This window comes from Lontra canadensis, unplaced genomic scaffold, assembly GCF_010015895.1.
Source record: "Lontra canadensis isolate GAN:19392208 unplaced genomic scaffold, GSC_riverotter_1.0 scaffold12, whole genome shotgun sequence".
NCBI lineage: Eukaryota > Metazoa > Chordata > Mammalia > Carnivora > Mustelidae > Lontra > Lontra canadensis.
In genome coordinates, this window is record NW_022631006.1 from 29,081,778 (window position 1) to 29,096,801 (window position 15,024).

The 15,024-nt window shown below is 37.8% G+C and overlaps 1 protein-coding gene across 2 annotated transcripts; it reads left to right on the forward strand.

Moving 5' to 3' along the window:
• Nucleotides 1–12,870: 12,870 nt before the first annotated feature.
• On the forward strand, nt 12,871–14,538 carry LOC116867326 (THUMP domain-containing protein 3). Of its 2 annotated transcripts, XM_032856965.1 has the most exons (2): nt 12,871–14,142; nt 14,267–14,436. In XM_032856965.1, exons 1-2 carry the CDS (start codon nt 12,911–12,913, stop codon nt 14,316–14,318), a joined length of 1,284 nt encoding a protein of 427 aa, XP_032712856.1. In that variant the 5' UTR covers nt 12,871–12,910; the 3' UTR covers nt 14,319–14,436. The 2 variants fall into 2 exon arrangements, with proteins under 2 accessions (XP_032712856.1, XP_032712855.1); XM_032856964.1 differs by having other exon boundaries at nt 12,871–14,538.
• The last annotated feature ends 486 nt before the right edge of the window (nt 14,539–15,024 follow it).

Sequence of the window (15,024 nt, forward strand, 5' to 3'; positions counted from 1 at the left end):
ATATACAATGGAGTATTATGCCTCCATCAGAAAGGATGAATACCCAACTTTTTTATCAACATGGATGGGACTGGAGGAGATTATGCTGAGTGAAATAAGTCAGAGAGAGTCAATTATCATATGGTTTCACTTACTTGTGGAGCATAAGGAATAACACAGAGGACATTGGAAAAAGGAGAGGAGAAGTGAGTTGGGAGAAATTGGAGGGGGAGACGAACCATGAGAGACTATGGACTCTCAGAAACAAACTGAGGGTTTTGGAGGGGAGGGGGGTGGGGGTTGGGTGAGCCTGGTGGTGGGTGCTGTGGAGGGCATTTATTGCATGGAGCACTGGGTGTGGTGCCTAAACAAAGAATCTTGGAACACTTAAATAAATAAATAAATAAATAAATGAATAAAGCAAGCCCGACTGTAGGGTAGCTCCATTTGCAAAGGACAAGATTGTAGAAATTTCTTCCATTGGGAATCAAACCAATTACCTAAGGATTCCTACATAGATCAAACTATAGTCCTCCACTCTACCAGCAAAGGCACATGCTGAGAGTGTTTGGAAAATTCTTTGTTCACCACAGGCAAGAACCTTGTTTGGAAAGGCTGCCTGGAAAGATCGACACACACCTTCTAGACTCTATGCTACAGTCATCGGTGCCCTTTCGGTCCCACCAGGCCACCTCTCTCAGTCCCTGGCTTAATATTATGACCATCAGGTACCCAGAGAGGTGAGGAATGACTCTCTTAGAATAACTCTGGATTTGAAGAGTAAAAGTGGTGATAAAAGTTTAGGGAGGCCAAAGTCTGTAAGCTCAAGGCTAAAGTCACCTTAGCCTATGATAGTGGCCCCTGGAAGAGTGTTTAATTGCAGTCACCCCTTCTCAATAGTCCCCACCAAGTGCTGCTTCCTTTCTTTCCAGCTAATTGCTCTGACTTTGTAAAAATGACCAAGAAAAGAAGTCTCTGCTCTGAAGGAGCAGGGGAGCTGTTAGCCAAGGCCAAGCCCTTGTCAGAGCCCCACTGCAGTCCTGCCCCTCCCCTGCAGGCTCCTCAGTCACTCAGTTTCCTCCTGGAGGTGTCTGCTTCTTGCAGCAGGTCGAGGTTTAATAGTATGTTTGAGACAGCAATTTGCACTTCTAAAGGGAGATGATAATGGTGGCAGAATTTTTTATTTGGTCCAGAAGACTTTTTGCAAAATGTCCTGCGGTTTAGCCCTGGATCTTAAAACATTCCAAGCAAGAAACAAACACAGATCAGTGACCACCTGTCAGAACTGCTGTATTATTTTTAAGAGCTTCTACTGACCCTGCCAGTCATGTCAGGAACCCATGGACCTAGGGAAACAGAAGTTTTCCTAGGACCTCCAGGACTGCCTTCTCCTGGAGGACAATGGTAGGTTCTCTTAGTCCCTCCAAACCTACAAGTCAAAGTCCTCTTAGCTCTGAGGTTCCCTATAAGGGTGTTTCTCCAGTGTTGCCTTCTCTTTCTGTTTTCTTTCAGTCTTAAAACTATGCTGACCCAGGATTTGATTTGGGCCCTTTCATATCCAATGCCAGAATTACTAACCATACATAAACCCACAAGAACAGAAATAGGCCAGCTCCTCCTGGGCATCAGATCATCTGCCCATGGGCTCTGTACCTCACCCACCGTTTCTTCCACTTTTTGGTATTGCTATCACTTTCACTATTATTTATACTTGAATCCACTTTGCTGGCCATTGAGGCCTCAGCTCCTTCTGAAGATCATATCGGACCTGTGTTCCCCACCAATCACACCTGACAGGACCAAGAGTCCCCCATCTCTTACCAAAGCCTTCACATCTAGAAGCAATGATGTTTGTGAATATTCCATTGAGAGAGAGTCATCTCTTTCATGAATGTGTGGACCCTCTCTTTGATCCCCAGAGTCCGACATGGTCTCTGTAGTCAAGGTTCAGCCTCCCTGGTTTCCCTCATAGGAACTTCAATAGAAAAGTGAAGACTCTTCTGTATATTCCTCAAGCCAGTACGTAGGAATCCAGGTGAGTGTACCCAGCAGGGATTCTAGGAGAAGGTTTGGTTGGATCAAGGCAGTCTACCTCAACAAGACCTACAAGGCTGCCACCTTATAGGTCTTGTATTACCAGGGGAAAGAGTAATCCCTGTGGCCTGCTGATTCCCAGTGTCATGTGGGGAGTCTTGCCTGGCAGGTCAGGGTTTCTTTCAGACCTATCTGTCTCTCTGTGCTCTAAATCTGGAGTTGCAATTGCTTGCACATGTTGGGCAAGTATTCAAGTCGGGCTTACTCTATCCTAATTTGTTCTGAAGCTCAATTTAGAATCTATCTCAAATGGTGCTTGTAAAAGGGTGTATGCTCAGAAGTTAGTGATGGCACTGTAAATCAGGGCTCACAAGTTCAAATCTCAAAGAGGCTTTGGGGGCTGAATTGTGCATTAACTGCTAGATTGTTTCAGCTTCTTAACTCTCTCCTGCTGTATTTGACAGAAAGGAGTAAGCTCCTTCCTTACTGAAAAAGATTTTGCACTTCAGGATTTTGGCTAGAAAAAAATCATTTTGGTGCTCTCTCCTTGCTGTACTGATGTAAGCTGATTTGGGTGAATCACATTCTGGGCCACAAAACCATGTTAACAATTTTAAGAGAATAGAAACTATATAATTCTTTCAGGTCATGATGGAATTAAGCCAGAAATTAGTAACAGAAAGAAAGTTGGAAAATACCAAAATATTTGGAGGTTAAACAACTACTAAGTAACTCATGGGTCAAGAAAGAAACATAAAATGGTATTTTTAAATATTTTGAACTAAAAATGAAAACACAGCTTATCAAAAGGTGTTGGATGCAACAAAAGCAGGCACTAGGGGAAAATTTATTACTTTGAATACATATACTAGGATAAAAGAAAGATCTAAAATCAATAATCTAGCCTTTTACCTTAGGAAACTAGAAAAATAAGAGACAATTAGGTCCAAATAAGCAAAAGAAAAGAAATAATAATAGAGCAAATAACAGTGAAACTGGAAACAGGAAATTAATAGAGAAAATCAGTGAAAACAAACGATGGTTCTTTGAAAAGATTAGTAACATTTATAAATCTCTAAATAGACTAACCAAGAAAAAATAGAAAAGACACAAATTACTAATACCAGAAATGATATAGAGGTATCATTACTGTTTTCATGGACATTAAAAGGATAATATAAACAGCGTTATGCCTATAAGTTTGATAACTTAGGTGAAATGGAACAAATCCTTGAAAGACACGTTTTACCAAAACTCACACCAGGAAAAGTAGGTCATGTAAATATGCCTTTATATATTAAAAAAATTGAATCATGAATTAATAAACTTCCAAAAAACATCACTGTGGCTTCTACCGTGCAGAGAACCTGATGCAGGGCTTGCTCCCAGGACCCTGGGATTAAGACCTGAGCAGAAGGCAGAGGCTTTAACCCACTGAGCCACCCAGGTGTCCCTCTACCAGACTTTTAAGAAAGAAATATCAGGGATGCCTGGGTGGCTCAGTGGGTTAAAGCCTCTGCCTTTGGATCAGGTTATGATCTCAGGATCCTGGGATTGAGCCAGTCCAGCATCTGGCGCTCTGCTCAGCAGGGAGTCTGCTTCCCTTCCTCTCTCTCTGCCTGCCTCTCTGCCTACGTGTGATCTCTGTCTGTCAAATAAATAAATAAAATCTTAAAAAAAAAGAAATATCAGTTCTCTACCAAAAATAGAAGCAGAAGGAATACTTCCTATCTCATTCCAGGAGGCCAAAATTACTCTAATATGAAAACCAGACAAAAACATTACAAGAAAGGAAAATTACAGACTAATATCTTTCATGAGCACAGATAAAAAATCTTCAATACATATTAGCAAATCAAATCCAACAATGTATTATATACATCATGACCAAGTAGGATTCATTGTGAATATGAAGTCTCAGCATTCAAAAACTAATTAATGTAATCCATTGTATCAGCAGGCTGAAGAGGAAAAGTCATATAATCATATCAACTGATACAGAAAAAACATCCGACATATCCAATATTCATTCATGATAAAAACTCTCAGTAAACTATGAATAGAGGGGAACATTTTTTTAAATATTTTATTTATTTATTTGAGAGAGAGACAGTGAGAGAGAGCATGATAGAGGAGAAGGTCATAGGGAGAAGCAGACTCCCCATGGAGTTGTGAACCCGATGCAGGACTCGATCCCAGGACTCCGGGATCATGACCTGAGCTGAAGGCAGTTGCTTACCCAACAGAACGACCCAGGTGCCCCGAGAAGAACATTCTTAATTTGATAAAGAATATCTACAAAACCTACAGCTAACATTATACTTAATTGTGAGGAACTAAATGCTTTTTTCCCTAACATTAGGAGCAAAGACCAGTGATAACCTCTTTCATCACTCCTCTTCAGCATCATACTGGAAGTCCTAACTAATGCAATCAGACAAGAAAAAAAGGTATACAGATAGAGGAGGAAGAAATAAACCTATCTTTGTTCACAGATGGTATGATTGTTTATATAAAAATTCCCAAATGGACAAAATAAATAAATAAATAAATTTTTTCCTGTAACTAATAAGCAATTATAGCAAGGTTACAGGACACAGATTTAATATCTAAAAAGTCAATTGCTTTCCTATATGCCAACTTGTATACAGGAACAGGTGGAATTTGAAATTTATAATACAGTATCATTTATACTAGCACAACAAAAAAAAGAAATCTTTAGGTACAATTCTAATAAAGTATGTATTAGATCTATATGAGGAAAACTACAAAATGCTGATGGAAGAAATCAAAGAAGAATCAAATAGATTGAGAGATATTCTGTGTACCTGGGTAGGAAGACTCAATATTGTTGTCAGTTCTTCCTAACTTGAGCTATAGATTCAACACAATCCCAATAAAAATCCTAGCAAATTTTGAGATATCAACAAATTGAAATGTTTGTATGGAAAGGTGGCAGAGCCACAAGTTGGAAGACCGACACTATCCAATTTCAAGACTTACTATACAGCTACAGTGATCAACACACTAATGGTAATGACAAAAGAATAGACAAACAGATCAATGGAAGAAAAACCAGATCAATGGGATAGACTAGAAAACTCAGAAATATACCTACATAAATATAGTGGAGTTTGAAAAAGTGGCAAGGACAATTCAATGGAAAAACAGGATAGTCTTTTCAACAAATGGCACTGAAGTAAGTAGACACCCACATGCCAAAGGGGGGGAAAAAAAAGAATCTAGACACAGACCTCACACTTCCACAAAAATTAACTAAAAATAGATCATAAATCTAAATATAAAACGCAAATAAATTTTCTAGAAGATAACATAGAAGAAAATCTAAATTACCTTGCATTTGGCACTGACTCTTGATAGAACACTGAAAGCAAAATCCATGAAAAAATATTGCCACATTGGACTTCATTAAAATTGAAAGTTTCACCTCTGTGAAATACACTGTTAAAAGGATGAAAACACAAGACACAGACTGGGAGAAAATATTTGCAAAACATGTATGTGGTAAATAACTTGTATTCAAAGTAAAGAACTTGTATCCAAAATATAAAATGAATTCTTAAAACTCAGCAATAAAATAACAAGCAGCCTAGTTTAAAAAATAGGTAAAAGATCTGAAGAAACATCTCACCATAGAAGATGCACAGATGGCAAATAAGCATATGAAAAAGCATCATATATCATTAGGAATTGCAAATCAAAACAATGAGATACCACTACATACTTGTTAGAATGGCTAAAATCCAAAACACTGACAACACCAAATGTTGACCATAATGTACAGTAACAGGAACTCTCATTCATTCCTGGTAGGAATGAAAAAAGGTACAGCCACTTTGGAAGATAGCTTGTCAGTTTCTTACAAAGCCCAACATAAGACTTACCATATGATCCAGCAATCAGGTTCCTATGTATTTAACCAAATGAGTTGAAAACCATGACTACACAAAAATCTGCAAATGAATATTTATAAAAGCTTTATTTATAACTGCCAAAACTTAGAATCAACCAAGACATCTTTCAGTAGGTGAAGGGATAAATAAACTGGTACTTCCAGACAATGAAATACTATTCAGAGCAAAAAAGAAATGAGCTAGAGTGCCTGACTGGCTCAGTTGGTAGACTGTGCGACTCTTGATCTTGTAATTGTGAGTTCAAGCCCCACCTTGGGTGTAGAGATTAAAAATAAAATCTTGAAAAAAAATAAAAGGAAATGAACTATCAAGCCATGAAAAGACATGGAGGGAAAGTTACATGCCTATTGCTAAGTAAAGGAAGCTAGCCTGAAAAGGATACTGTGTGATTCCAACTAGTCTGAAAAGGACACTGTTGTAATTCCACTATATGGGAAAAGGCAAAACTATTGGGAAAATTAAAAGATCACTGGTTGGGTGCCTGGATGGCTCAGTCAGTGGAACATGCAACTCTTGATCTCTGGGTTGTGAGTTTGAGCCCCATGGTGTGTGTAGAGACGACTTACAAATAAAATCTTAAAAAACAAAAAGATCGGAGGTTTGGGAGGGAAGAATGAATAGTGGAGCACAGGGCATTTGGGGGCAGTAAAACTATTCTATATGTTACTATAGCAAAAGATACATGAGATAATGCATTTCTCAAATCTATAAAATTATACCACATGGTGAGTAAACTCTAAACCATAGACTTTATGTATTAATGTAGCAACATTGGTTCATTAATTATAACAAACGTATTACATGAATGCAACATTTCAATAATAAGGGAAACTGGGGAGTAGGTGACTCCTTGTAATTTCTATGCAATTTTTTTTGTAAACCTGAAACTTCATTTTAAAAAAAGTAAAGTCTATTGAATTTTTAAGAGGTTCTTAAAGCTCCAAGGTCTATCAATGTAAATTAAGGGTGGAGACAAAACTAAGTTTCCAGACTTTATTATTATGGTTAGATTTTAAAAGTGATACTTTTTTTTTTAAGATTTTATTTACTTATTTTTTTTTAATTTTATTTTTTATAAACATATATTTTTTTCCCCAGGGGTAAAGGTCTGTGAATCGCCAGGTTTACACACTTCACAGCACTCACCATAGCACATACCCTCCCCAATGTCCATAACCACATCCCCCCAACCTTCCTCCCCCCATCAACCCTCAGTTTGTTTTGTGAGATTAAGAGTCACTTATGGTTTATCTCCCTCCCAATCCCATCTTGTTTCATTTACTCTTCTCCTACCCCCTTAACCCCCCATGTTGCATCCCCTCTCCCTCATATCAGGGAGATCATATGATAGTTGTCTTTCTCTGATTGACTTATTTCGCTAAGCATGATACCCTCTAGTTCCATCCACGTCATCGCAAATGGCAAGATTTCATTTCTTTTGATGGCTGCATAGTATTCCATTGTGTGTATATACCACATCTTCTTTATCCATTCGTCTGTTGATGGACATCTAGGTTCTTTCCATAGTTTGGCTATTGTAGACATTGCTGCTATAAACATTCGGGTGCACGTGCCCCCTCGGATCACTACGTTTGTATCTTTAGGGTAAATACCCAGCAGTGCAATTACTGGGTCATAGGGTAGCTCTATTTTCAACCTTTTGAGGAACCTCCATGCTGTTTTCCAGAGTGGTTGCACCAGCTTGCATTCCCACCAACAGTGTAGGAGGGCTCCCCTTTCTCCGCATCCTCGCCAGCATCTGTCATTTCCTGACTTGTTAATTTTAGCCATTCTGACTGGTGTGAGGTGGTATCTCATTGTGGTTTTGATTTGTATTTCCCTGATGCCGAGTGATATGGAGCACTTTTTCATGTGTCTGTTGGCCATCTGGATGTCTTCTTTGCAGAAATGTCTGTTCATGTCTTCTGCCCATTTCTTGATTGGATTATTTGTTCTTCGGGTGTTGAGTTTGCTAAGTTCTTTATAGATTCTGGACACTAGCCCTTTATCTGATATGTCGTTTGCAAATATCATCTCCCATTCTGTCAGTTGTCTTTCGGTTTTGTTAACTGTTTCCTTTGCTGTGCAAAAGCTTTTGATCTTGATAAAATCCCAATAGTTCATTTTTGTCCTTGCTTCCCTTGCCTTTGGCGATGTTCCTAGGAAGATGTTGCTGCGGCTGAGGTCGAAGAGGTTGCTGCCTGTGTTCTCCTCAAGGATTTTGATGGATTCCTTTCTCACATTGAGGTCCTTCATCCATTTTGAGTCTATTTTCGTGTGTGGTGTAAGGAAATGATCCAATTTCATTTTTCTGCATGTGGCTATCCAATGTTCCCAACACCATTTATTGAAGAGGCTGTCTTTTTTCCATTGGACATTCTTTCCTGCTTTGTCGAAGATTAGTTGACCATAGAGTTGAGGGTCTATTTCTGGGCTCTCTATTCTGTTCCATTGATCTATGTGTCTGTTTTTGTGCCAGTACCATGCTGTCTTGATGATGACAGCTTTGTAATAGAGCTTGAAGTCCGGAATTGTGATGCCACCGACTTTGGCTTTCTTTTTCAATATTCCTTTGGCTATTCGAGGTCTTTTCTGGTTCCATATAAATTTTAGGATTATTTGTTCCATTTCTTTGAAAAAAATGGATGGTACTTTGGTAGGAATTGCATTAAATGTGTAGATTGCTTTAGGTAGCATAGACATTTTCACAATATTTATTCTTCCAATCCAAGAGCATGGAACATTTTTCCATTTCTTTGTGTCTTCCTCAATTTCTTTCATGAGTACTTTATAGTTTTCTGTGTATAGATTCTTAGTCTCTTTGGTTAGGTTTATTCCTAGGTATCTTATAGTTTTGGGTGCAATTGTAAATGGGATGGACTCCTTAATTTCTCTTTCTTCTGTCTTGTTGTTGGTGTAGAGAAATGCAACTGATTTCTGTGCATTGATTTTATATCCTGACACTTTACTGAATTCCTGTACAAGTTCTAGCAGTTTTGGAGTGGAGTCTTTTGGGTTTTCCACATATAGTATCATATCATCTGCAAAGAGTGATAGTTTGACTTCTTCTTTGCCGATTTGGATGCCTTTAATTTCTTTTTGTTGTCTGATTGCTGAGGCTAGGACTTCTAGTACTATGTTGAATAGCAGTGGTGATAACGGACATCCCTGCCGTGTTCCTGACCTTAGAGGGAAATCTTTCAGTTTTTCTCCATTGAGAATGATATTTGCGATGGGTTTTTCATAGATGGCTTTGATAATATTGAGGTATGTGCCCTCTATCCCTACACTTTGAAGAGTTTTGATCAGGAAGGGATGCTGTACTTTGTCAAATGCTTTTTCAGCATCTGTTGAGAGTATCATATGGTTCTTGTTCTTTCTTTTGTTAATGTGTTGTATCACATTGATTGATTTGCAGATGTTGAACCAACCTTGCAGCCCTGGAATAAATCCCACTTGGTCGTGGTGAATAATCCTTTTAATGTACGGTTGAATCCTATTGGCTAGTATTTTGGTGAGAATTTTCACATCTGTGTTCATCAAGGATATTGGTCTGTAGTTCTCTTTTTTGATGGGATCCTTGTGGTTTTGGGATCAAGGTGATGCTGGCCTCATAAAATGAGTTTGGAAGTTTTTCTTCCATTTCTATTTTTTGGAACAGTTTGAGGAGAATAGGAATTAGTTCTTCTTTAAATGTTTGGTAGAATTCTCCCAGGAAGCTGTCTGGCCCTGGGCTTTTGTTTGTTTGGAGATTTTTGATGACTGTTTCAATCTCTTTACTGGTTATGGGTCTGTTCAGGCTTTCTATTTCTTCCTGGTTCAGTTGTGGTAGTTTATATGTCTCTAGGAATGCATCCATTTCTTCCAGATTGTCAAATTTGTTGGCATAGAGTTGCTCATGATATGTTCTTATGATTGTCTGTATTTCTTTGGTGTTAGTTGTGATCTCTCCTCTTTCATTCATGATTTTATTGATTTGGGTCCTTTCTCTTTTCTTTTAGAGAAGTCTGGCCAGGGGTTTATCAATCTTATTAATTCTTTCAAAGAACCAGCTCCTAGTTTCGTTGATTTGTTCTATTGTTTTTTTGGTTTCTATTTCATTGATTTCTGCTCTGATCTTTATGATTTCTCTTCTCCTGCTGGGTTTAGGGTTTTTTTCTTGTTCTTTCTCCAGCTCCTTTAGGTGTAGGGTTAGGTTGTGTACCTGAGACCTTTCTTGTTTCTTGAGAAAGGCTTGTACCGCTATATATTTTCCTTTCAGGACTGCCTTTGTTGTGTCCCACAGATTTTGAACCGTTGTATTTTCATTATCATTTGTTTCCATGACTTTTTTCAATTCTTCTTTAATTTCCTGGTTGACCCATTCATTCTTTAGAAGGATGCTGTTTAGTCTCCATGTATTTGGGTTCTTTCCAAATTTCCTCTTGTGATTGAGTTGTAGCTTCAGAGCATTGTGGTCTGAAAATATGCAGGGAATGATCGCAATCTTTTGATACCGGTTGAGACCTGATTTAGGACCGAGGATGTGATCTATTCTGGAGAATGTTCCATGTGCACTAGAGAAGAATGTGTATTCTGTTGCTTTGGGATGAAATGTTCTGAATATATCTGTGATGTCCATCTGGTCCAGTGTGTCATTTAAGGCCTTTATTTCCTTGTTGATCTTTTGCTTGGATGATCTGTCCATTTCAGTGAGGGGAGTGTTAAAGTCCCCTACTATTATTATATGATTGTTGATGTGTTTCTTTGATTTTGTTATTAATTGGTTTATATAGTTGGCTGCTCCCACGTTAGGGGCATAGATATTTAAAATTGTTAGATCTTCTTGTTGGACAGATCCTTTGAGTATGATATAGTGTCCTTCCTCATCTCTTATTATAGTCTTTGGCTTAAAATCTAATTGATCTGATATAAGGATTGCCACTCCAGCTTTCTTCTGATGTCCATTAGCATGGTAAATTCTTTTCCACCCCCTCACTTTAAATCTGAAGGTGTCTTCGGGTTTCAAATGAGTTTCTTGTAGGCAACATATAGATGGGTTTTGTTTTTTTTATCCATTCTGATACCCTGTGTCTTTTGATTGGGGCATTTAGCCCATTAACATTCAGGGTAACTATTGAGAGATATGAATTTAGTGCCATTGTATTGCCTGTAAGGTGACTGTTATTGTATTTTGTTTCTGTTCCTTTCTGATCTACTACTTTTAGGCTCTCTCTTTGCTTAGAGGACCCCTTTCAATATTTCCTGTAGAGCTGGCTTGGTGTTTCCAAATTCTTTCAGTTTTTGTTTGTCCTGGAAGCTTTTAATCTCTACTTCTATTTTCAATAATAGCCTAGCTGGATATAGTATTCTTGGCTGCATGTTTTTCTCGTTTAGTACTCTGAATATATCATGCCAGCTCTTTCTGGCCTGCCAGGTCTCTGTGGATAAGTCTGCTGCCAATCTAATATTTTTACCATTGTATGTTACAGACTTCTTTTCCTGGGCTGCTTTCAGGATTTTCTCTTTGTCACTAAGACTTGTAAATTTGACTATTAGGTGATGGGGTGTGGACCTATTCTTATTGATTTTGATGGGGGTTCTCTGCATCTCCTGGATTTTGATGCTTGTTCCCTTTGCCATATTGGGGAAATTCTCTCCAATAATTCTCTCCAATATACCTTCTGCTCCCCTCTCTCTTTCCTCTTCTTCTGGAATCCCAATTATTCTAATGTTGTTTCGTCTTATGGTGTCACTTATCTCTCGAATTCTGCCCTCGTGGTCCAGTAGCTGTTTGTCCCTCTTTTGCTCAGCTTCTTTATTCTCTGTCATTTGGTCTTCTATATCACTAATTCTTTCTTCTGCCTCATTTATCCTTTCAGAAAGTGGTTGATTTTCTGTTTCTAGAATTGCTGTTCTTCTTCTCTTCGATCGCCCGTTGGATTTGTAGGTGTTTGCAATCTTTAGATAAGCTATCTAGCTGATCTCCCGCAACCTGAAGTAGTCTCAGTCTGCTATTAAAGTGATACTTTTTAATTGCCTATCTTTACAATATCATACTTGAATTACATATGAGAGATCAATGACTTCACATAACTTAAAATACTCTGCAACCATGCAATTCTTTCTGACTTTTGACTATCTAGAAACAGTAGCAGTTATGTGTTATTGGCTGTTTGAGCTATCAAAAGTTATACAGTAGTTCTTTAATATGTGAAATCAGAACACCTTTGGCCCTGTGAGATTTGAAAAATGTGATTCATCTGATTTCAAATTTTTAAACAGAAGTAGTTTGAGAGTTTATTAAAGATAGTGAAATAGTTTGTGTTTCTCTTAGGTAGAAGATGATAAAGAAAAGCCTTTTTGTATGAATTTTTATCTATCTTTAAAAGTGATTAATTTTAATATCCTTTGCTTTAGATATTAAAAGTTATTTTCCTGAAGAAGCTAAATATTTCACATAAAAACTCAAAGAAAAATTTTAAGGTTTTAAAAATGTTTTATTTAAACGTTTGGTACATATAAACATTATTTGCTAAGTTTTAGGAGAACCCATTTTTTTCCTAGATGAAATAAAAGCTCATAAAAAATCATTTTAGAAATGACAATGCTTTAAAAACTGATGAAAGAAGAAGCACTTAGGATAGTTATCATTTGTTTTTCTTATACATTTTTAGGCATTCTTCATATATTTGGGATGTAAATCCTTTGTTGGATATGCAAATACATTCTCTGTGGCAGGACTTTCACTGAATGGAAATTTTTATTTAATTTTTTCAATGAAATTTTTTAAAAGAGAAGATCTTAACTTTTAAGATGTAGTACAATTTATCAGTTTTATCTCTTTATATTTGTTTTCATATAACTTGTTTAAGAAATATTTGCCTTGGGGCGGCTTCCGGCGGCGTGACCTCAGCGCGCTGGGCCTGGCGGGGTTCCGGAGCGAGAAGGGGGACTGTAGGCATCTTTGAAGCACTGCCAACATGTCTGATGTTCAAGAAGCCACTAAGCAGCTTATGGATGTGAACCTTCATGAGAACTGGAGAGCTATACAAGTGACAGAAAGTGGTCCCAGAAGTGAGTCTGAGCACCTCCAAGTCACTATTGGAGCCACTGTACCTACTGGTTTTGAGCAAACAGCTGCAGATGAAGTGAGAGAGAAATTGGGGTCATCATGCAAAATCAGCAGAGACCGGGGCAAGATATATTTTGACATTTCAGTGGAAAGTCTGGCTCAGGTTCATTGTCTGAGATCAGTTGATAACTTATTTGTGGTTGTTAAGGAGTTTAAAGATTACCAGTTCAAAGAAACAAAGGAAGAAGTTCTCAAGGATTTTGAAGAACTGGCTGGGAAGCTTCCATGGTCAGACCCTTTAAAAGTATGGAAAATTAACACCAGTTTCAAGAAAAAAAAAACAAAGCGCAAAAAGATAAATCAGAATTCAGGTAGAGAAAAGGTTGATAATGGACAAGGAGACAAAGCAGATGAGAAAGAGGATAAAAAAGGATTCACTAATAATACCTTAGATTCCCATATCTTAGACTATTATGAAAATCCAGCCATCAAAGAAGAGATATCAACATTAGTAGGTGATGATTTGGCATCTTCCAAAGACGAGAAGGATGAAAAAGAAGAAACTCATCCTAAAGTGCTGAAGTTTAGAGTCACATGCAACCGGGCTGGAGAGAAACACTGCTTTTCCTCAAATGAGGCTGCAAGAGATTTTGGGGGTGCTGTTCAAGATTACTTTAAGTGGAAGGCTGACATGACCAACTTTGATGTGGAGGTTCTTTTGAACATCCATGATAATGAAATTGTTGTGGGCATTGCATTGACAGAAGAGAGTCTCCACCGAAGAAATATCACACATTTTGGACCTACAACTCTTAGATCTACTCTTGCCTATGGGATGCTTAGGCTCTGTGCTCCTCAACCTACTGATATAATAGTTGATCCGATGTGTGGAACGGGAGCAATACCAATAGAGGGGGCTACTGAATGGTCTAACTGTTATCATATTGCTGGTGATAATAATCCGTTGGCTGTGAATAGAGCAGCAAATAACATCTCATCTTTATTGACCAAGAGCCAAATTAAAGAAGGCAAAGTGTCCTGGAGCTTGCCCATAGATGCTGTTCAGTGGGATATCTGCAATCTGCCATTGAGAACTGGCTCTGTGGACATTATTGTGACAGACATGCCATTTGGAAAAAGGATGGGCTCCAAAAAAAGAAACTGGAACCTTTATCCAGCTTGCCTACGGGAGATGAGCCGTGTCTGTAAACCAGGGACAGGCCGAGCTGCACTACTTACTCAAGACAAGAAATGCTTTACCAAGGCATTATCTGGAATGGGACATGTTTGGCGGAAGGTACATACTGTCTGGGTGAACATAGGGGGTCTTCATGCAGCAGTTTATCTTCTGAAACGTACACCTCAAGCTTTTGTTCATCCTTCAGAACAAGATGGGGAAAGAACTCCTTGGTGATGCAAAGAATGAAGATGGTTAATGGTATTTGTGCCTCCCAACACTGGGAATGTCAGCATGAAGAACTTGGTTTGAAAGAAAAATAGTGTTAATAAAATTGCAGTTTGCAGTTTAAAAAAAAATAATAAATAACTTAGGAAAAATGGCAAAGCTGATAAAACTTTTTTTTCCCCTCTAAACAATAATCTAGTTAAATTACCTGCTGTCCAAAGAATATTATAGAAAAATTAGGTTGGTACCTTTCTGTAAATCAACAACTTCCAGCATATAATGTTTAACCAGAAACTGGCACCAAAGAACTAAATATCTGAATTTGACAATATTAATTAAGTTTAGAAGCATTGAAAGGTATTTTTGAAAATTGAAATTACAAATCTGTTCAGGTATAATGAGAAATGGTTTTATAATACTGAAATTTGCTTCCGTTTACAGGAAGATAATTTGAGATATTTATGGAATAAATTCAAAATAATGAAAATTAGCAGATACAAACATCATATTACAGGAGGCTTGATTAAAGTTGAGATATGATTATAAAACAATAGCAGTTAGAAGGAAGAGAAGGAGTAGAGGAGAGCAGTTGTGTTCATTTTTCTTGGGTGGATTCT

Bases quoted from the DNA above. Each gene is read 5' to 3' on its own strand.
- LOC116867326 (XM_032856964.1), top strand. From the start codon at position 12,911: ATGTCTGATGTTCAAGAAGCCACTAAGCAGCTTATGGATGTGAACCTT.